The sequence below is a fragment of the Musa acuminata genome, chromosome BXJ2-6, assembly GCF_036884655.1.
Source record: "Musa acuminata AAA Group cultivar baxijiao chromosome BXJ2-6, Cavendish_Baxijiao_AAA, whole genome shotgun sequence".
Classification (NCBI taxonomy): Eukaryota; Viridiplantae; Streptophyta; class Magnoliopsida; order Zingiberales; family Musaceae; genus Musa; species Musa acuminata.
Genome location: NC_088343.1, coordinates 39,441,946 through 39,463,934, shown reverse-complemented (window position 1 = coordinate 39,463,934; position 21,989 = coordinate 39,441,946). Strand labels below are relative to the sequence as shown.

Here is a 21,989-nt window from a genome sequence, read left to right as displayed (position 1 = left end):
ACAAACGCTTACCGATGGCGATTCGGACGCGCCGGTGGTCACGTGGGGTTGGTTGTGACGCCACCGCACATCTAAAACCTCCGGGTCGCGGGTCCCACCCAAGGCTGCTGTGCGTTCCGAGATAGTTGCGCTCCATCACGGCCGTTGAAATGGGTCTGTTTCGTGGCTGGAGACGGGTACGCCGGGCAGGCCACCCAACTCATGGGACGCTCCACCTACCACCCGCAGCTAACGGATTCGGGTACAGCTCCGACTTTTAATGCTGGAGAAGGTAGCCACCTGTCCGACGTTGTAGGCAAACTGGAATCGTACTGTAACAACTGTTGTCATGACCATATATAACACTCCCAACTAAGTGAACATTATAAGTATGTCATTGTAATTAATATTTATTAATTGAATGTTAGTTTCCATATTTATGATTGACGGGAGGGAAGAATAAGAAGAAAAATCTTTATGCGGTGACCCCAATTTTTTCCACTTCTACTCACAATATTAGCAAAAATTTTCCACGTTAAACAAAAAGAATAAACATAAAACGTAGACTGCAAGGATTCCTAAATCTGACAGAAATTATTTTAGATGGATAAGTCTTAGATAACTAAAAGTTAACATGATAAAATGCTGTTTCGTTAAAAGTAATAACCACAAAATAAGAAATAAAAATTATACTGCAGCATACGAAGTTCCCTTATAAGCAGAGAAGCTATTTCTGTAATGAAAATAAACATTTTCATGCCCTATATATGTTTTAATTTTTAGCACTACAAATCTTAGGCGGAGAAGAAAATTGTCACTAAATGTCTCCTTCAATGAGAGTAGTTTAAATCATGGAGTTACAGGAGGCGACATGAAAATAATGGCAGAGGCTCTCCCATGAATAGGTGAGTCAGTAGTTGCCCATCAATTTCCGGTGGTCAAGTTTAGGCCTACTTTCCCTGCCACAATTAAAGCCACAAGTCCAAGTGGTTGATATGTGTACAAACCTCCAAGTATCGAAGTCTTCAAATGCTACGTAGATGTTGCAATCTTCTCCACTTCTCCTCAATCAATCTGCAAGGAATGAAGAAAACAGCATCTAAACCATGTTAGTTCTCATATTATTTTATTCAGAACTATCATGAGAATCTGCAAGCGTAGCCTCAAATCTTGGATTTGAATTCCATTCCAAGATGCACCTAATTTTTTTGGGTGGAAACCCAATTTGGGTCTTTATGTCCCATGATAATATTTTGGGCGGACTTGGTAGTTTATTGCATGATGATGCCGGGCCATCTCAAACATTTCCAGTTTTCTTTTGGATTGAGACGTGTAATGAAAAGTCATGGATGCCGGTCCAATCCAACCTCTGAAGGGGTTGTTGGGATATTTTCCACCTCATGAGACTTCCACATCAACCATATTTTAGTGTTGGGATTGGAATTGACATATTGAAAAAGCCATGGATTGGGTTCATCCAACAATTTCTCATGTTCATTGCACATCAGATCATATAAAGTCAACTCTGGATTATCCCTCAAACCTCGAGAAAAGAACAAACTTATTGGCTCTTATTAGAAGCTCACCATTCAGTGTTGTCAGCATCCAAAGTGCTTCACTCTCTATGACACCACTAATACCAATTTAGCTGTGTAATCCATTTGTGGCCAATTGTATATTGTTCCACTTCTCTTTAACGTGCTCGATTTTTACAGCAGTAGATCTACTACAAAGGATCAAAATAGCCAGTCTTGCACATCATCTTTTGCTTGTATTAATTATTGCAAGTGATGGACAGAAAACATGACATCTTTCCTTCCGAAGTCCAAAACATCCCCTCATGTTTCATCTTTTTCTTGAAGAGAAGTCATTTCAATTTTTTAAAGGAAGAAACAGGAAAATGAAAGCAGAAAGGTACCTGGAAAGACATTTCACATGGTTGGCTCCTTTGCTGCTGGCTTAGGATCAGAAACAGGAGATGGTCTACACTGTTTTTGGTTCTTGTTCAGGAGGAACAGGATCCAATCGGTCAGTTGAGCAATATAATGGTCCTTCGTCTGCAATTGGACCATCAAGCTTTAGATCTGCAACCAAAAGCAAGGTAAATCATGTTGCATAAGTTACTTGGTGTTGGGGAAGAAGAAAGAATTCCAAAACCAAAAGAAAATTCTATCAGAGATCAACAATCCAAAGCATATTAGAAAGTCGACACATGATGTAACATGGTTCGGTAATTTCCTGCTTACCTCCATGGAGAAGATCAAATTCTTCAATATATGATATCAATTATAAGACTATTGAATTATCTTCACTTAAGCACAAATTTCCTTGCACACATCTTACATAAGCTCGAAAAACTCATCTTTCAACCCCCTTTAGAAACCTAGAGAATATTCTCAAAAGCATCCAATGTGTCTTGCCTCCCCCTTACACCACAACCTTAAGACTCAAGATATTTATAGGAATAAATCCTAATTCACTAAAGAATTTCAATTTAATTTATTGAACTACATCAGTGCTCCATAAAATTTGCATTTAAGTGTGTAAATAACCAGTCCCATATAGCATGTTCTCCACATGTTACTAGGACAAAGTAGATTTTTCCTCTCTATAGTTCTGTTCTAGTAACAGATGTAATGGTTCCATCAACATAAGATCCATATAATAGAAAAAGACAGTTTGTAATGAATGGCATATCAAATTTCTTTAGTATATGAATTTGCAGATCGATGTTGTGCTTGAGCAGTTCTGAAACTGAATGTAGAAAATATGATCAAACAAGACTAGTAGATAATTAAACATAACAAAGATAAGAAATTTAACCTGAGAAAAAATTGAAAATACATCAGAGCTTCAACATGCACCTAAGTTATTTCAATACTTATTAGACGAGGCTAATTTCCACAGAATTGTATGACTTCATTACCCTGGGCTTACCACAAGACTGTCATGCTAAAAGCGTTATACAATATTATAAGAACCAAAGACAAAAGCTACGTATTTTTAAAAAAGTTCAGTTAATACTATTATGAAATTTTAGTAATCCTGTGCATTTATCAGACATGAATGCACTATTTTTAGATTGAAGAAGGCATGGATGGTTAATTTATGTGAAACCTGATACAACTTAAAGGAACTACATACAGATTTTTTATTCATAAATTACTTGAATCAATGGCAAACCTCTGCAAAACACAGCATTAGTATCAGCACTACCACATGCAATGAGAATCAGATGATAAAAATCAGCAGACAACACACTGATATGAAGTTGTAGGAACTAATTGGACTGTGCAATAGTGCAAGTGATTTTGTTTCACAGATATTAAACAAACTTTGTAAAAATATCTCATCAGATGACACAGGTGATGAATCTTTAAGATTTTGTAGACAGAAAAAGCATATCATTGAACATAGAGTAAGATCCCAAGCCAAATCACTATTAACACACATGCTACTTCTTTTCAACCATTAGAATTATGCAGATTAAAACAACTACCAGTTCGTATGCAATTTGAGAAATTGGCTTCACCACTTTTTAGTACTGTCTAGTGGCTGCTAAATAACTAAACAAAATCTAAAATATAGGAATTATCTATAGCTAGCAAATAATTCAATTAAGTAAATAAGAGAACCTTTTGTCAGATTATAAAAAGTCATAATAACACTCGTTCATCTAAAACTTTCTTTATTACTATCTAATAACAAATAAGCACATAGATATAGAACTTTAGTTAACATTTTAGATCATAGGCAATATCTCATATCACTAAAAAATGGATAAGTGCCATCTGAACAATTTCAATGTCCTATATACTTCTAGCCCTTCCATATTAATCTTTAAAAACTTCAACATTTCCCTCTATACTAAAACTCTTTTTTATGTCATCAATAGACATTTCTACAAACTATTCTCTTTACCATTTTGATTACCTTTGGAGCCTTTTTTTTGTTCCATTGCAAATAAGTTCTTTAATTATCTTGATCGTGCTACTTCTGTCCTTGCTATAAAAATTATCAATAATCATTCTTCCAAAGGAACCCCTGATATTAATATGTTCCAAGTCATTTTTGTAAATCCTGCTTAAACTCTCAGCTTTATAAGTCAGAATGGTCACCCCTTACCGAAAGAATAAGAGAGACAGAGAGAGAATCTGAGCAAAGTGATCTTCATATAAGATAAAAAGAAATTTTAAGGGAGAACATTAAACATATAGAAGACTGCAGAGCAACATAAAAAACGAAGCTGAACAGACAAGTCTATTCAACACCGAGTCTCTCTCTCTCTCTCTCTCTCAAACACACACACACGAACACACAAAAAGGCAGAGGAAAAGTGTCTTTGATTACTAGCAGAGAAGAAAGACAAGTTGCGTACTACGACATTGAAGGACCTCAAATGCAAAACTAATCCAGTCAGACTATGTACCTTGGTCATTGTTGCTCTGCGGGTCGCTGCTTCTGCCTCCCACATTTTGTGGGTTTCTAGTGTTTGTGATTGTGCAGTTCAGAGTTTTAGTAGATCAATATCAGAAAATATCTTCTGTAAAATAATATCGTCATAACATGACTGAAAAGAAGGTTGCGGCAAGAAGAGTTCTCAGAAATCAATCAACTTTGTTCCAAACACACCGCCCCATGGTCTGTCTAGGGGCCTTCGACAACACAAAAATGGATAATAAGTAGTTATCCATAATTAGAAAAGAGTGAAAACCTGAAGCAGAAACTTCGACTGGTGCGTCATCAAAATCACGGATTTCATAACCAAGTTCATCCTGCACAGCTAAAAGCTTAGGCTGAAAACATTTAGAATGCAGATTAAATTCTTTGAACGAAGAACAGGGCTACATACAGTCACACCAACATGTACATATGTGGTAAGAATGCAAATTCTGGAAAGTCCATTGGACAAGAAAATATATACAGAAAAGATGCATCCAAGTAGGAAAACCAAATCAAACCTAGAAATCAGTTTTAACGCCTTACCTAAACAGAAAAGGCTCAAACTATCTCTAATCACACAAGGCAGATCAAGATGCCTCATTGAACAATATCGAAACTTCTGCATCGCCAATCTCTAGTGGTTGGCATCCTTGCCAAACAAAAATGAAACCCTACTTGATGTGCAGGATGGCGGCAGCGCATTCAAGACGACAGAGAGTGATCTGAAACGGAGAGATATTGAAGCGAGTGGGGGTCGAAGACCATGGCTTGAACGCATTCAAGACGACAGAGAGTGATCTGAAACGGAGATATTGAAGCGAGAGGGGGTAGAAGACCATGGCTTGAGAGAGATCAAACAACGTGAGATTCAAATTAACAAAGAGGAACGATATGAAATGATGGTTCAGCTAACTACCTCGCAGTGCGTCGCTTCCACGTCTCCCAACGGCGTTATGGATTCAAACTATTGTAACATGTTACAAGCATCATATTCGGGGATGTCCAGACACCTTGATCCCTCTGTGGGTCCATCTCATCCTCGGTTGACATAGAAGGTATGAAGACGAGTAAGTATATAAGGGTGCATGTTTATCACACACCCAAGCGTTTTTAATCGTCCATCTAACGTTTTCCGTGTCTGGATGAAGCACTCCTCTTGACGTCCCCACATTGTACCCTGCCAATGGCGTCCTTATCGGGCTTCTTTGGTGGGTACCACGTAAAAATGTGAGCCCCCCCTGAGGTGGTGCCCACATCCCAGGTATTTCAAACAGTGCAATCAGCTCTCTTGCTGGTCGCGGGCCCTATCTGCGTTGGTTCGGCCCCTGACGCTTTGAACATAAGCAACGAAGCGGAGAAACATATAACGAGCGAAAAGAGAGAGCGACCTACGCATGGAGATCTTTTGAGCGATCGAGACGACACGAAGAGAGAGAGAGAGAGAGAGAGAGAGAGAGAGAGAGAGAGAGAGAGGGTCGAAGAGGTGGACGGAGACATGGCGACGGAGCGAGAGAAGGAGAGGGAAGCGGAGCTCGAGAGCGCTATGTACACCAATTGCCTCCTCCTCGGCCTCGATCCGGCCGTCCTCGGCATGGGCACCGGCAGCCCCAGGGTGGGGCATTTTCGCCATTCCAATCCAAAGTTGGGAGAGCAGCTACTATACTTCCTTCTCTGCGCCCTCCGCGGCTCCGCCAAGGCAACGAGATCGGATTGATTCGGATTATTAAGTGGTTTCCTTAATTGTTCGAAGCTGATCGGGATCTGCTGATGTTGTGTAGGATTTTGATAAGGTTTGGCCTATCTTTGATTCTGCCCAATCTCGTGACTTCCGAAAGGTTTGTGTTCCTTGCTGATTTCATGCGAATTTTCTTGCTTCCTTATGTATATTTTAAGGGATAATTATGTTGCTATCGGTTCTTCGTAGATCGTGCAAGGGATTATTATTGAGCTAGAGTCGCAAGGGGTGCTGCCGCGGAGTAATTCTAGGGTTTCATCTCTCGCAACTTGTTGTGGGCCAAGGTCAGCATAAACGTTCATCTTTCAAGCATTATATTCTTAGTCTCCTGATTCCGAACTTCAGTTTCCCGTAACAAAAGATTGGAGCCCAGAGTCCCTTTTTTGTCAAGTTAGTAATTCTTGATCTTACTTGCAATACGTGTTGCTTTTTCTTGGAATGCGATGTTTAGGAAACTCATTGGAGTATCTTTATTTGTATCACGATTTGGACATGCAATATAATGAGAAATATATTTTCCTTTCCACTTGGAAAAACACCGTAAGTTTTATATTTTTTCAGTACGTACGAAAAGTTACTGCAAATTGATATATGCAATTTGTTGCCTTTGCTTGGTTTTGTGGAACCTGTAATTGGGGAATGTGAAAACTTTTGCTTCATTATTGTGTTCACCATGATAAATGTGCGACATTAAATGTAATTATGCTCCCACTTAGAATACAAATTTTCAGCTCTTATCATGTAAAATCCTCTTGGTGGTGAAATATGTAGCAATTTAGTTTTCTCAAGAAGGCATTGTCATTATAAGAACTTTGGAAATGGAAAGCTCTAGAACTGTGGATTACTCATAACTAGGATATTTGAGTTCCACATTGACTAACAAATCACCATAATGCTGCACCACCAGCGGAACAGTTTAAAAAGCTAAATTCATGTACGAGCCTATGCTCAGTATTATCGTCTTTTCAGCTTTTCCTCTTTACTAAGGATAACTAAGTCTTAACAAATTCAATGTTTCTGATGGATGTAGAAACGTGGTCTCCAACTGATTTTTCTTGTCGAAGCTTAAGAGATCTTAATACTTTGTGGTACTGAATATTTAAACCCAACCATACTGGTTTGCTGCATTTCTTGTATCATGAAGCTCTATTGAGGGCAATATCACAAGTCAAATCAAGTGCAATCAAATCTCTTTTTGTTGTTTTCAATAAAGTAGTTTTTTTTTTTAATTTCCCTTATATCTCCATGTACTATTAATTCTAATCTCTTTTGACACCATTAATCAAATGCCATTTAAAATTGTTCTAGCCTCATTTTAGCCTAAATTGGAACAATGCTCAATTCTTTACAATGCAAGTATTTTTTTATTCCATCTTCTTAATAACTTCACGGATCCATCTTGACATATTTTATCTTACTAACACTTACTTTTGATGATTTCTAATTACCCAATATTTTGATCCATAAAGAATAGCCGGGCTTATAAATGTTCATTGGAAAATTTTATTTTAATTTAAGGAGCATATGACGACCATGCAATAATCCTCATGCCCCTTGTCACTTTTATTATTTCACATAAGCTCTTTGAGTTATATCTTATATCTTCATCAATCTGTCCTCCCTGCTAATTATCTGATTGCAGATACCTGAAAATTCTACTTATGAGAACTTTTTACTCTGTCATTTTTAGTTAAACTCTCAATTCATCTTTTGATATTACTAAAATTGCATTTTTTTGATATTCATCATTAGTTCTATCTATTCTGAAACCCGTAGTCTATAACATCCATTTTCATAGTTTAAAGTTTATAACTAATGCAGCTAAGATATCATCAGGACAATATCATTAGTAAATAATATGCAGGTCTGAAGTTTACCTTGAATATGCCTAATATAAATCCATGCAACACCTAAGGTGCTAAAAGCCTATTGTTATAAATGCAATTACATAGTCGCTGAACAATAATTTTCAGTGTCATGGCTAGTTTCTCTACCTATGTGCTTCTGTTTATGAAATCATGTAGCGAATGATTCATGATATTCATGTGCTATTATTAACACATAGTTTCACACATCCATATATTTTATCCTATTTGCACCTAATTCTGATTAGGAGTGATTTGGAGCAAAAATAAAAAAATCCTAATTTTTTGAAGTTGTTGGGATCTAAGCAGGGTTTGCTTTACTGATGCATACTGCCCGGTATGGGTGGTGCATACCAGTCCGATAAGATTTCAGTATACGGATTGCCCTCTACTAGGTAGTACTGGTCACTTGACCTCGTATCGGGCGATACGGAGTCTGTACCAGGCGATAACGATTGAAATCTGACAATTACTGATTGTACCGATTGATAATCGATCAAAGGTTGAGATTGCCCTATTTCAAATAGTCAATTTGATCGTTTAAGGCTTAGAAACAAAGATTGATTTCGTCATATTCACAACCATCGTATTATGGAGAATCTTACAGCCAACAGCAGTGCGGTAATAGTTGGTCATATTTCTCTAGGTAACAGTACGATGATCGATCTTACGATACGGAGCAGCAGATCGATAGCAAAAGTAGAAGTTCTGACATTCTCTATGGTTCGCACCAATACATGCCACATTCATCCTTGCCTTAGGAGCTGTCTCGGACATGTAGTTCAAGACGATCAGATTACGACCATCATCACATTGATGCACTAGTGGCATATAGTATATCAGTACACTATGTCGTGAGATCAATTTCAGGATTGAGTTTGACAAACATATCATATTGATATATGATACATAGGATCGAGGATCCTGAGCCGTCGCCCGTGGAGTCCCGTCATTCTTTTTGGTTGTAGAACTAGGTATATCAATCGATTGATTACTTAATTTATTTGAATCTTAAAGTTTAAGTTGTGTAAAAAATAATCTAACAATTCAAATATTAACGGAAGGATAATTCAGAACATACTATAAAGCTACTTCTCAAAGCTCGAAAAAAATATGACACTTTTTTTTTTAATTTACATTACTTTTGCTAAAATTATACTAAAATTATATTTATTTTTAACTTAAAAACCCTAATCTAACTTTGTTTCTATTTTTCAAGTATTTTTTGAGGTTTTTTTATGATTTTGAGTGTATTGTCAGTACGTACCATACCAAGCAGGGCTCGGTACACCAGTACATACCAAAATTACAATCCTTAGATCTAAGTCTAGTGGTAAAGGTCAAATGGTAGAATTTTGGTTTACTATGTGATAAATTTGGTAAAAGAGGTCACACAAAAAATTACAGAAACTACTCCGCAGTTAAGAACAATGTTATTGAGGTGGAGCTAACTAATAGAAAATCTTTTTAAGGATCATTGTCTAAGCATTTCTGGTGAAAGATATGGGTACCACCTGATCTCATTGCAATTCTATTAATTTTGTCACCCCCACAACCTGGAATCTTCAAGCTAATGGCATCTTCTTGCTTGCTTGTGTTATTCTGAAGTCTATGTTCACCTTGAAATATTTGTTGCTCTTCCAAAATAATAGATTATGCTTTGGTTGTTATAAAATGATTTTGCTAATATCATTACACCGGTCTTCTGATGTTGGACTTAGCAGCATTCCATTATGTGTAGGCTGCTGCTACCTTTATGACATGTAAAGCATTATTGATTCTATAATTGCAGATTTGTTGAGCTTCTGTGGCAACTTTCTGTGCATGCCTTGCGAGAGGTTCATGTACGAACATTTGCTGCTGATGTGGCTTCTAATCCTCTGCCTCCTGCACTGACAGATGCTTCTTATCAACATGCTGCTGCATTGCTTCCAGTGACTAAGGTAATCTCATGAATTGGTCTTTTCATTCACTAGAGGATTTTGTAAATTTCCAGTATACCTTCTTGACTTATTGTGATTGCATCTACCATCCAATTTATCTTGGAGATTTAACTTTTTTTGGCAAGGATATTCTTTGGCTGCCACCTGCAATTCTTAGAAATAAAAGGGAAAACTAGAAAAACAGTCCCCAGAATTTCTCGAGCAAGTATCAAATGAGTGAAGGTCCTTCCCAAGAAGCTAGATGTTACCTCACAAATGAAACTGTTATTATGGCCATTTGCCTCCAGATATCACTTCTTCCATTTGGCAGTCCTTGACCATATTATGGCCATTTGCATCCAGATATCACTTCTTCCATTTGACAGTCCTTGACCATATTACTTAAGTTTCAATTTTACTTAACACTGATTGGTTATCATTATCATCCTTTTTTATGAAATTTATCTTTCCTCTTTTTGTTTGCCAAATTATCCCCTCCATTTTCCTTTTTTAATTACTCGTCTAGCCCAAAATGTGACCATGTACTTGTCATTTAATAGTTAATGAACATGAATAACTGCTAGATTGATCTAAACCTGACTACTAACTCTATACTTTAAACTACGAACCAAATTTTGGGCAGTTGTTTTCTAATATACTTCACAAGTTTCTCAGATCTAATGAGCTTAGAGACTGAACTTGATACAAACATGCAAAGTTAAAATTCAAGTTAGTTCTTTCTCCTAAGCAAAATTAATACAGTCCTACACTGATTTCAGTAATCCACTAGACAAGATATGGTACCAGTATACCAGGCGACATATTGACTTATACCTTCTGGTATGATTGAATAATAATAAAATATATACTATATTATACCGATATCGAGCTATATGTTTCGATACCAGTTCTTGGTCGGATGAAACCCTGGCTACAATTTGGTCGAAGCCCATCTGTTTGCAGAGCTCTCTCTGTGAATGTTTTGGAAAAATGGGTCGTTGAATATGTTCTTTTGTAATATAAAATATTTTAAAAATTTGTGATCATCATAGTTAACAAATTGGACTTACTTTGTTGGACTGAGTTTATCTTTCCTAACAAACTTCTTGTGTTGAGCAGGCTAGAATAGCTCTTGAGAGACAGAGATTTCTGAAAAATGCAAATGCTGCTGTTCATAGACAAACTACTTGGTCAAACTTAGCCCATGAAATGACTGCCGAGTTCCGTGGTCTATGTGCTGAAGAGGTAGTTCATAATTTCCACAGAATTGCTGTATTTGACTTTTTCTTTCACTCCAAATTCTTTGTATGTGTTACTTTGACAACATTGCTAATTCTACTATTTCAAACGGCAATTGCTTAGGCCTATTTGCAACAAGAGTTGGAAAAACTGCAGGACATAAGAAGTAAAGTTAAAACGGAAGGTGAATTGTGTGATGATCATGTCTCCAGTTTTTCTGGGCAGAACTCGCACTTGGTAGCCAAGGCTACTTGCCTTTGGGAGACGTTACTAGCTCGGAGGGGTAAGCAGAAGAAATACTTATTTCACTATTTATATTATCATAATTCTTCTCAAATTGGCATCATAGCTTCTCAAAATTTCTGCTTTTGTATAAAAGTGTTCAGCTTCTTATCTACTTTTTTTCCCAAGCTTAATGTAGGACAGTTACCCTACATACTTTTCATATCCTTGCTACATTTTATTAAATGACCTGATTGGCTCATGAAATAATACTCGGTAAAAAGTTGCAAAGGTTTTCTCATGGCACTGGGGACTGCATGCTTCTGACATAGAACTTTGTTCTTTCATGGGTAGGTGTTAACTCGGTGTCACGCCTGATACACATGGGATGGATCTCAGTATCTGTAGCATGGACAATGCTGTATATGTGATACTCATGATAACTTTGCAACATCTGAAGAATCAAACCAAAATCACATAAAAATGATGCTCAATGTCGTAGTTCTATAACTATCAGTCAAAAACATTATAAATATATGGACCAAAATGAACATCCTTGATAGAACTGCAAGCAGCAAGAACCTTTTGTTTAACAACAAATGAAAGAAAGGTCCAAGTAACAACATGAAGTTGAAATATTCTTCTTTCATCAAGGAATCATTCATGAGAATCCAATCTGAAAAACCACGGAGAAGTAACCACATGGCTAATGATGCATATGACATTCATTTACAAGTTAATAAATTTTGCAGTATCACTAGTCAAAAGGTAGGACTATAATGCATAGAAATGTTTGTCTTCTTTCCATATACAGAATCCTTAAGTGAGCATTCACTGCATTCCAGATGCTTCCACAAACATACAATGTTAGCCCAAATCAGCAGAGCTACATATTGCAGGTCTTCAACCAATACAAGATCATGTCAGCTTTGAAATTTTGGTCAAACTTTTAGATTTTTATTGGAGAACTTAGAGAAATAATTACCCATATCAGTGAGATTAAAGATGACCAGTTCTTTGATTTAGATTATCACTGGAACTCTTGGAGAAAGATCAATGAGCTTTTAGATGATTGTTCCTTTTTTTTAAAGTAATGCTATGATATTTTAATGATTTTACTTTTTAATTGGTTTTTATATTTTAAGCACTTTATTTCCTTTGTCAGTTTAACATTTTCCAAGCTTTTCAATATGCGATAGATAATTGTCTCATTTTGGTTTCTTGACATACTTTTAACACTTTGTTATGCAGATCAACATGAGGTTTTAGCTTCTGGCCCAATTGAGGATTTGATAGCCCATCGTGAGCACAGGTGAAGTTCAATAATTTGTAGAAAAATAAACTTTCATTTAGTTGATACTCAGATGATGTTTACTTTCTGTTGCTAGGTATCGCATCTCTGGTTCATCTTTGGCTGCAACTATGGGTCTAAGCTCACAGGTTCCACATTCAGATGTACTATCGGTTGCTTCTGGTGAGATATCTTCGCCTATAGATATCCGTGAGCAGATGGATTCACCTCATAATCAAGGAATAAGTGAGAGTTTCTCGAAGATGGTTGACAGAGGTGGAATAGTTTACCCTACATTTGATGTTGCCGAAATTCTTAGACGTTGGACTCATGCTTTACAACGTATTCATAAACAATCTCTTTATTTGGTAAGTTAATTCAGATTAAACATTTTAAGCCATAACAATTGAACTCGAGTGAGATAATTACATATATTTATTTTTTTATCATTCTGATTCCAGAGTTGATATTATGCATATTGCAAAAGATTTTCAGTTACGTATCTCTACAGTATTGCCTAGTTTTAAAATGTAGTGTGTGGATCCTGCAGCTTAGTGCACACTTGTATGTTCTGATGGGAAATATTTTCTCACTTTCTTATGAGTTTATAGTTGATCATAAACTTATACCAGACCGTTAAGTCTTTGACATTTCTCATGATATGAGCCATCATCATCGGTGCTGCTATAGGAAGACCATAGGGAAGAAACTTGATTATGTGATTTTTGAAATGGCCTTGATTCTTGTGCATCTTTTTTTTTCCCGTCCCTCTAACAGAATGAAGGGTATGAACTATGAACCATGTGCCTGATTTGAATTGCTAATGCACAATGGTTGTGCATGCCATTGGTTCCTTCTTTGGTGGTGATCAGATGATAAATCCAGATTTAAGATGCTAATTTGAAGTTATAGATTTTGATTTTAGATGGTCTATGGTTAGAATAAAATATGAGTTATAAAGGCCCATACCAGTTCTAGGTTCTGTCAACCTCGGTAATTCATCATGACAGCAGATAAACAGGTTGACAATGCTCATTTGACGAGCTACCAATCAAAGAGAAAGGCAGGAGAGATTAGAGTCCTGAGATTTGAACTCACATGGAGGTTAATATGTTCAGCATCATCCTCTATTTTATACACAGCTGGCTCTTTATTTTTTTCCTTTCCTTTATTATTGGGATCTTTGTTACAAATTTAATAAGGGTTCAGTGACTTGCATTAAGTTTTGATTGAAGAATGAAGGGATGATATATGTTTTTCTCCTGTACGTTGTTTAAGAGTTCTTTTTCATCCTCTCCCTGATCATATCCTTTTCACTTTATTTCTCTTCAATGGCTACTATTATACTGCTGCAATTGATACTCATGTTTGCATATGTAAGTGCTATCCATGATAATAAACCATAAATAGTTTATTTGCTTTAAAGTCCCTTTTGGTGTCAATTGCACATAATTTTCAAATGACAACAGGCAATAACTTTTAGTTCTCTAAAATCAAATGTGTTTTCTGGGCTAACGAATTCCTCATTAACAAACCACTTTGGTCACTAGTGTTTCCATCACCCAATACTTGGTAAAGTAAAAAGAAACTTCTTCCTGCCTGCAAAATTGATCATGTAACCTCTTCAGAAATAGGAAGCACCATGAATCCCTAAGCTAAGTCCCAGTTGGCTGATTAATATATTTTGATATATTTTTATTTATCAAGGTACTACAGACATCTAGCAGAGACTTTCTGGGGTCAATTTACTGGAAATCTCCTAATCCTGGGTTCATAGAGTTGATAACAGCAGGCATAAAAAGGAATAAAACATTCTTACTTTGCTGGTTTCTAATTATAAGCCAATTCAACAGTTCTTTTTAGCAAAATCAGATGTATTCTCTTAGGATGTATAGATCTTCCTGTTCTTTGTCCTGGATAGATGGGAATCTCATGTCTACTCTAAACTAGTTTCACAGAACATCCATCTATTGACTAATTCTGCTTGACCTCTTTTCCTTCTCATATAACTTAGGATTGCAGCTGAGCTTGTTGGAAATCTTGTACCCCCCTCTAACAGTGTATTCTGCATGAAGCTGGTTGGAAATCCATCCAATTTGTTTGCTGAACCTTTTTCTCTTCTCATTTAATGTAGAGTCTAAGATATCTTTGGAAACTCAGGGTAAATGTCAAATTTAAGTTATTTCAGCATACCAGAGGTAGAGTGCAATTTTATTTGTAGCTTAATCCATAATCTTCACAATTGGTGTGCTAGTGATTGCTTCTGACTTTTGCTATTGCAGGTCAAGGCTAACAATGGAGAGGGCCCAGAGCTACTTCGTACTTCATCTGAAAATGATGCAAGTGGGCATGCCGAGTTCTTGGCTACAACTCTTGCAGAACATCGCCAACATTTAGTTAGCATACAGGTAAATTTGACACTTACCATTGCTGTTACATATCGTTTTCTTGCCTTTTCTGTTTAGTGGATGCCAGTTTTATGACTAATTTGATATCAACTTGCTATCTTCTTTACAATGTGGAATCTAATAGTTAAGCGGAATTGATTGCGCACTTTCTTTGAGAATGTGATTGATTAAAATTATCCACCATGGTAATTGAATTGTTCCTCTACTTCATTGTGTCTTCAAGACTGGAGCAAAGGCTGCCCTTCACTAGGCTGCCAATCTGTGGTTGTTCTCACCTAAAGGAAAGTTGTATTTAGGGAATCTGGGGGATCACCTAGTGTGTGATGTCACTGTGTTGATTAAAGATGAGCAACATACTACTATACACACACACACACATATATATATGTATGTATGTATGTATATATATATATATATATATATATATATATATATATATATATGTATGTATGTATATATATATATATATGTATGTATGTATATATGTATATATATGTATGTATGTATATATGTATATATATGTATGTATGTATGTATTTGTATATATATGTATGTATGTATGTATATGTATATATATATATGTATATATATATATAATATGCATATATATACATATATACATATATATACATATATATATATATATAATAGTAAATATGATCGCATTTCCCTAATTCCAAGATCACACAACAATTTATTGTTGATAAAGCTAAAGTTAATCCATTCAATGCACAGTAAGTCCTTGCATGCAAATTACAATAATACAAGATAAGCTCAAAATCTCTGCTAGTTTACCAATTCAATCTTTTGGTGTTGGATCCAAGAGGTGTTGAAGCAAAAGGCTAATAAAGAGTTTCAAGAGTTGGTGTGATCATAAGATACTAAAAAATAAAAATTGACTTATCAGACAATTTATTACAGACAAGTATCTTCTATTGAGCCTTTATTTGTGTGTCAAATGTGTTGAACAGAGACTTTAGTTTATCCTACTTAATTTGGGTTTGACTAGGTGGCCAAACCCATTTAAGCACCTATGTGGCTAGTTTCTAATTGTAACTCTTCTTTCTGCAACACAGGGACTAATTAGTCAACTAAAGGAAGCCATTCCAGCAATGCAAAAATCTATTGCAGAACTCACTGAAGAAGTGGAAAGCGTTTCGTCATCTACAATGGATGGGTTTAATGCCAGATCAATATTAAGTATGCAGTCCCAAGTGCCTCAAGTAAGAATCCTGTCTTTGTCCGTGAAATTATTTAGTTTGTTTGGGTGTTTTATATCATCATTTGTTTTTCTTTTGTTTTCGTCTACTAATACTTTTCTTTTGATCAGGATATTGTTGCTGATGAAGTCATCAAGTTAAATTCCAGACTCTCATCTCTTCAGCTTGAGAATGTTTCCAAAAGCCCTGTTCTAAAACTCCCTCATTTAATCAGCCTGGCTCCCAATTCATCAGCAAAAAGTATGCACACACCAAAGTTGACTACTATAACTGCTCAATCCATTCAGGAATCTTTGCCAGTGGGAACATCAGCAGAGTCACAGTTTACAAATGATTATAGAGGTGGTGCAGCAAAAGGTTAGCATCTTCAATTGTCTGCCAACTTACCTCTTCTTTCAATTTATTCATAGATATCCTGCAACCGTTATGCTTGATTTTGCATTTGTAGCCTTTTGATGTCAACCACAGTAATTTTCAAATCGTGGTCTTTATTTATTATCTTTTTCCTTGTTACACAGAAAATGATGATTATGATGTTCAGAGTATTAGGCGTTCTGTTCGTGAAGCAGCACTTACAAGACCATCAAACAACTCAGAATTGATATTAGAAAGTAGCGAAGATGACAGTTCTGAACACTTCTTCATGCCTATATCTACTGGAGTTTCGGTAAAAGTGGTAGATAGTGCTCCTGTTCGGAAAAAACAACAATTAGCCCTTTCTCCACCAGATATTCATGTTCCCAGCAGTTCTAAAGATTTTCTCATTAATACTGAGGGCCAGCTAGATTCTGTTCCAATATCAAATAATTTATATGGACTTGATGGACACACGAATCAGACAGGCTTAATTCAACCAGCCTTTCTTAATTCAAGAAAAGCATATGCAGATATTGATGATGCTATGGATCAAGTCTTCTCACCTCCTTTGCTAATGGAATCATCATTCTTCCAAGATACTTATGAGGACTTGCTTGGTAAATTTTTCTCACCAATAAATGCTATCCACACATTTATATATCTTTGCATCTAGTAGTAAGATTTCTTTTTTTCCTGTTTAAATTATACAGTGACACTGACACTAACATTGGTTTGCTAGAGTATGCATCTTTTGATATGGGTCTTGTATAGGGAACAGTAGTTTAAACTTATAGAATAAGCTGCTCATCGTCACTATGTGATTAATATGTAGCACTCTAGTCATTCAATAACGATTACTTTGGGTCACTAAAGCTGCTAATACTCCCTCCCACTAGAATTTCTCCTGAAATGCTCGACAAGTTGGTGACACTAAATGTTTTATCCTTCTGCAGCACCACTCTCTGAAACTGATGCTGCCCTAATAGAATATTAGAGTTTGGGTTTGAATGCATACCAAATGATCAAATGGAAGCTGCGTATCTTGTCGCAATGGCCCAGTGTACTTTCTGGTCCTTGCTCTCGAGGATCAACATGTATCTATGCGACGGCATACCTGCCAACTGCAGCATATAAATGCGTGCTTTTACGACACTGAGGCAGCACTCCATTCAACTATGCCAGCTCGCTTACTTCACAAACATAAATGTACGCCAAACGGTCAACACTTTTTATTCAGTTTACAGCAACTATTTGTGTTGTAATGATCCATTATTCAAATACCATTATACATTCATAGATTTGTCTTCTGTCAGCTTCTTTGAACGATGTTCATCTTTGGAGAGCATCAAATTTGGGCCTCATTTTGTGAGCATCATACATGCTGAAATATTACTGTCTCTTCTTTGGAGTATCAAAAAGAAAAGAGGTATGTGTTTGCAGATCATTTACGTTTTCTTCTGTTTCAATAGCTCAACTGAGATCCGTTAGCTTCTTGACTGTCACATTAGACTTCTTGTTCTAAATAAAATAGCAAATCAAATTAGCTCATCAAGGTCTTTGTCTGGAAGACTGCAGGTATGTATGGCTGTCATCGCTTAGATACTGTTCTTTCTTTCAACTGCTCTAGAAAAAAGTCAAAACAAAAAAGGGCTATTAGGTAAAATATTAATTAAGCATCGTGCAAAACAATAGGGTTGATAAATATTTTGCTATTAATAATCTTAAAAAGTTAGATTGTTAGGAAAAACTCAATATATATTAAACTCTAACGTCGACAAAATAGCTTGGTTTGTAGTGTTAATTGGTCAGTGGTATGATTGCACAAGGCAATTAAAACTGCAACAAAAGAGCACTTTTGCTTTCCTCTGTGTTGGTGCCAACTGAAACCCATCTTTCATTAATATCTGCTGAATTTTCTCCCTTGATTTCACATGCTCTCTGTTTCTTCCCAAGTCCATCATGTTTCAAGCACTGCACGAGAGAGAGAGAGAGAGAGAGAGAGAGAGAGAGAGAGATTGCACCTTTTAGTCTCCTTCGGCGGGACCTAATGGTCTGGAGTCCGACATCGGACGGGTGCCTAAAGCTCAGCGCAGGGCAGATCCTTCGTCCCGACTCGAACAGTATGAGCTCGAAGTCATGGTCTTCGAACTCAATGCAGCCTTCCTTCTTCTTGAGCTTTCCTCATCAGTCCCCCTTTTCGTTCCAACAATAAGAGAGGAGCCTCTTTGGATTAGAGAGGGACCGTGAGAACTGCCTCGATGTTGTCTTTGGCGAGACGAGTGTCATCGCTCTTCTTGCTCGAGTAGGTTCTCCTCGATGACCAACTCATAGAAGACATCCTCGTCAACCCTAACCATGGGCAATCCTGCACTTAAGATCGCCTGGCTGAGGTTGACAGGACTCTGACGAAGAACGAGCGATGGTGTCAAGCAGTAGTAGACTGGTCTCTTCTTCCCTTGCATGGCGGAACGACTGCACCCGTCGTAAGGCGAAAAGCTCACGTCGACGCCATTGTAGGAGTAGATGTTGGGGACAACGAGTTGGGGCCTGCAGCAGAAATCTAGATCGTGAATCCCCATGGGTTCTCTTGCCGTCGCGGAAGACGAAACCACCACTGTTGTGACACAGCCTCCATAGAGATAGATTGATGTGGAAGCTTACCGAGTTGGCGTAAGTTTCCGACTAGGGGGAGCTATTTTGTGCCAGGGGAAGCGACAGCCTTCTCCCTTCTCCTCTCTTCTGTTCTTTTGGGCATCGAGTGATGAAGAAGCCACGGAGGTAAAAAAATTGATAGACCGAGTAAATTTGGCTAATCAATGAGTACTGTTATTAGTCTTTACAAATACGTGAAATAATTTTTACCAACTAAGTTAATTGATATTTTATAATAAAAAATCAAATTATATTTTGAATCTAAGTGTTTTAGTAAATTTGTTAGATGAGATTTTAAGCCGTAAATAGAGATTTGATTCGTTACCATCAATCCAATATTTTAGATGTATTTACCATAAATTTTCTTATACTACAGTTTTGTTCTGTTCTCCTTTGGTACATGATGTATATTATCATGCTAGAAAATAAAAAAAAAGCTGATTTATCGAAAAAAAGTCCATAGTAATAAATTTTTACTGGATGACACCCACATATTTTGATAATATCTTTGAACCGAGTTGTTTTAAGTTCAATCAATTCGTGAGTCGATTCGGTTTAAGTCAAGTCGCTTCGGGTCGGATCCCTTCAAATTTGATCGGATTTTTTTAAAAAATATAATTTTATATTTTACATTCAAGTTACACTCACTTACAAAACTTATTAAAAATATATTAATTTTTATGTAAATTTATTCTAAATTCGTCATAAAATATAAAAATTGTAATTTTTGTTAAAATCATATTTTAGTAGAATTCTCAAAGTTTTGATAATTAATTATTCTAAAAATATCTAAAAAATATTAATTTTAAAATAAGTTAGATAATTGAGCTTAACTTATTTTAATTTTGATCTCAAAAGAATCAGTTCATTTTAAAAAAATCAAATCAAATATAGTCAAATGATAATCATCTTTTAATGATTTTATCAAAGTCTAAAAAAATCCTTTAATAAAAACTAAATATGATTAAAAGCTCATTACTAGTAATTTTTAAATAAATTATCCAAAAAAAATTATACTGAGAACGTCACAAACGGCAACAAAATTCAATAACTTTGGATATAAATCTTTCAGGTTTTTTTCCTCAACAAATTCTATCCCTGAGATATAATATTTATTTATTTATGGGGAGAGAGAGACGTCTGAGATCAAACTAAACTCTGATCCCCGACGTCAACCTCGACGTACTGGAGAGAATGTCGTCGGCTACTTCAAGCATCAACACCTTCTCTTCTCTCTTAAGCCGAAGGAGGGGTGTCAGCAGCAACAGAAGCAGTTGCTTCACAACCCAATGTTTCCTTCCATGCCATCTCAGGGCTCCCAGATACGTTGCCATGAAGGCCATGGCTTCCCAGCACACAGGGAGTTCTGGAGAACCTCTTCAAAAACCTAGCAAGATGAACCAGACACCGATGCAGCGACAAACACCGGCTTCATCACTTGGTGGTAACATCATCCTTGCCAATCTACATCTGCCTCTTCTTTTATTTTGTCTCATCTAGTCTTCTTTCTGTTCATAATTACATCCTTATTCAGTCAGGATATCACATAAGCTTAACTAATTCTGTATCAAAGTAGAAAGTATTTCCTATTAATCATTGCATGCCTCAATATAGCTTCAGCATGTCAAGCTCAGTTACATTGTTTGCCATTTGAGCATAATAACATACAAAGCAAAGTTTCAAACCAGAGTTTTCGTTTCTGTCAGAATATAATCATCACAGAGGCATATATAATTATCATGTTTTGGATTTCAGGTATATGGGAGTTGTTCCCGTTGAAGTGGATACTGCAACAGATGTTAGAGACAACTGACAAATTCATGCATGATCCTTGTTACTGCAATGGCATTACATTCCTCGACCTACAAAGCAAAGAAACTGTAGACTGTTGTCGGAGTAAACAGAGATGGAAGATTGAGGAAGACGATGGAGGACTTCATAGGTTGACGTTTGAGATGCTAGGTGTGACCAAGGAAGATGTGAAGGTGTGGGTGGAAGCAAGAATACTATATGTCGAGGCCAAGAAAAAGGCAGAAGAGAAAGAAGACAGGAGGCACACCGAGAGACAACATGATGCCAAATTCACACTGCCTCATGATGCCGATGCTGAGAAGATTAAGGCAGAGATGAAGGAAGGGGTGCTTCATGTTATCATCCCAAAGGTTTCACCATCAAGCAAGGTTTTGAACATAGATGTGCAGTGATCATGGCTACTCATATGATCTACATGTGGCTTAGTTGATGATTTCTCCTTTTTTTTCTTCCTTTATTCTATTCATAAAGATAGGTTTTGAAGCATGTTCTCCCTTATTTCATAAATAGATAGCTTAAAGCATGAGCATTCAAATCAAAGGGATGCTGAGTTTATGTGAAAACATTATTTTTATCAGAATTATTCCTTGATTGGTGTTCAATTGCCAAGCTTAATCAATAAAATTATATAAAAGTGACAGACACATAAGCATTGCATTACATTGTGTGGTGATACAACCATGCCTAGGTGTTACAATAAATCTTTGGTTTTCTAATATTCAACTCATGTTTTGTAGCAAGATAGGTTGGTCTTTTGCAATGCAAGCGTCAGGTATTAAAGCCATGAAAATAATCTCTCTCATTGAAACGATAAGAACAAAAAGGGAAAAGAAAGAAAGAACAT

The 21,989-nt window shown here is 36.5% G+C and overlaps 2 protein-coding genes and 1 long non-coding RNA gene across 8 annotated transcripts; 2 read left to right on the top strand and 1 right to left on the bottom strand.

Moving 5' to 3' along the window:
• Positions 1–680: 680 nt before the first annotated feature.
• Positions 681–5,277, bottom strand: LOC135613662 (uncharacterized). The gene is made up of 3 exons (XR_010487349.1): positions 4,409–5,277; positions 1,898–2,063; positions 681–1,053 (listed from the first exon to the last, which is right to left on the bottom strand). It is a non-coding gene; the product is annotated as an uncharacterized LOC135613662 (long non-coding RNA).
• A 517-nt stretch (positions 5,278–5,794) lies between these two features.
• On the top strand, positions 5,795–21,960 carry LOC135615546 (AUGMIN subunit 6-like). Of its 6 annotated transcripts, none has more exons than XR_010488055.1 (16): positions 5,795–6,118; positions 6,201–6,257; positions 6,347–6,441; positions 9,815–9,965; positions 11,064–11,189; positions 11,307–11,466; positions 12,657–12,717; positions 12,794–13,064; positions 14,979–15,104; positions 16,181–16,327; positions 16,435–16,681; positions 16,843–17,298; positions 17,635–17,887; positions 17,995–18,107; positions 20,406–20,774; positions 21,089–21,960. XR_010488055.1 is itself a non-coding variant. In XM_065114194.1 (13 exons), the coding sequence occupies exons 1-13, from the start codon at positions 5,918–5,920 to the stop codon at positions 17,673–17,675; spliced, it is 2,139 nt and encodes a 712-aa protein (XP_064970266.1). In that variant the 5' UTR covers positions 5,795–5,917; the 3' UTR covers positions 17,676–17,988. The 6 variants fall into 6 exon arrangements, 1 of the variants encoding a protein (XP_064970266.1); XR_010488054.1 differs by having other exon boundaries at positions 20,406–20,777; XR_010488057.1 differs by lacking the exon at positions 21,089–21,960 and having other exon boundaries at positions 16,435–16,666; positions 20,406–20,851.
• Positions 20,666–21,537, top strand: LOC103989834 (small heat shock protein, chloroplastic-like). The gene is made up of 2 exons (XM_009408779.3): positions 20,666–20,777; positions 21,089–21,537. Exons 1-2 carry the CDS (start codon positions 20,666–20,668, stop codon positions 21,535–21,537), a joined length of 561 nt encoding a protein of 186 aa, XP_009407054.3.
• Positions 21,961–21,989: the final 29 nt, after the last annotated feature.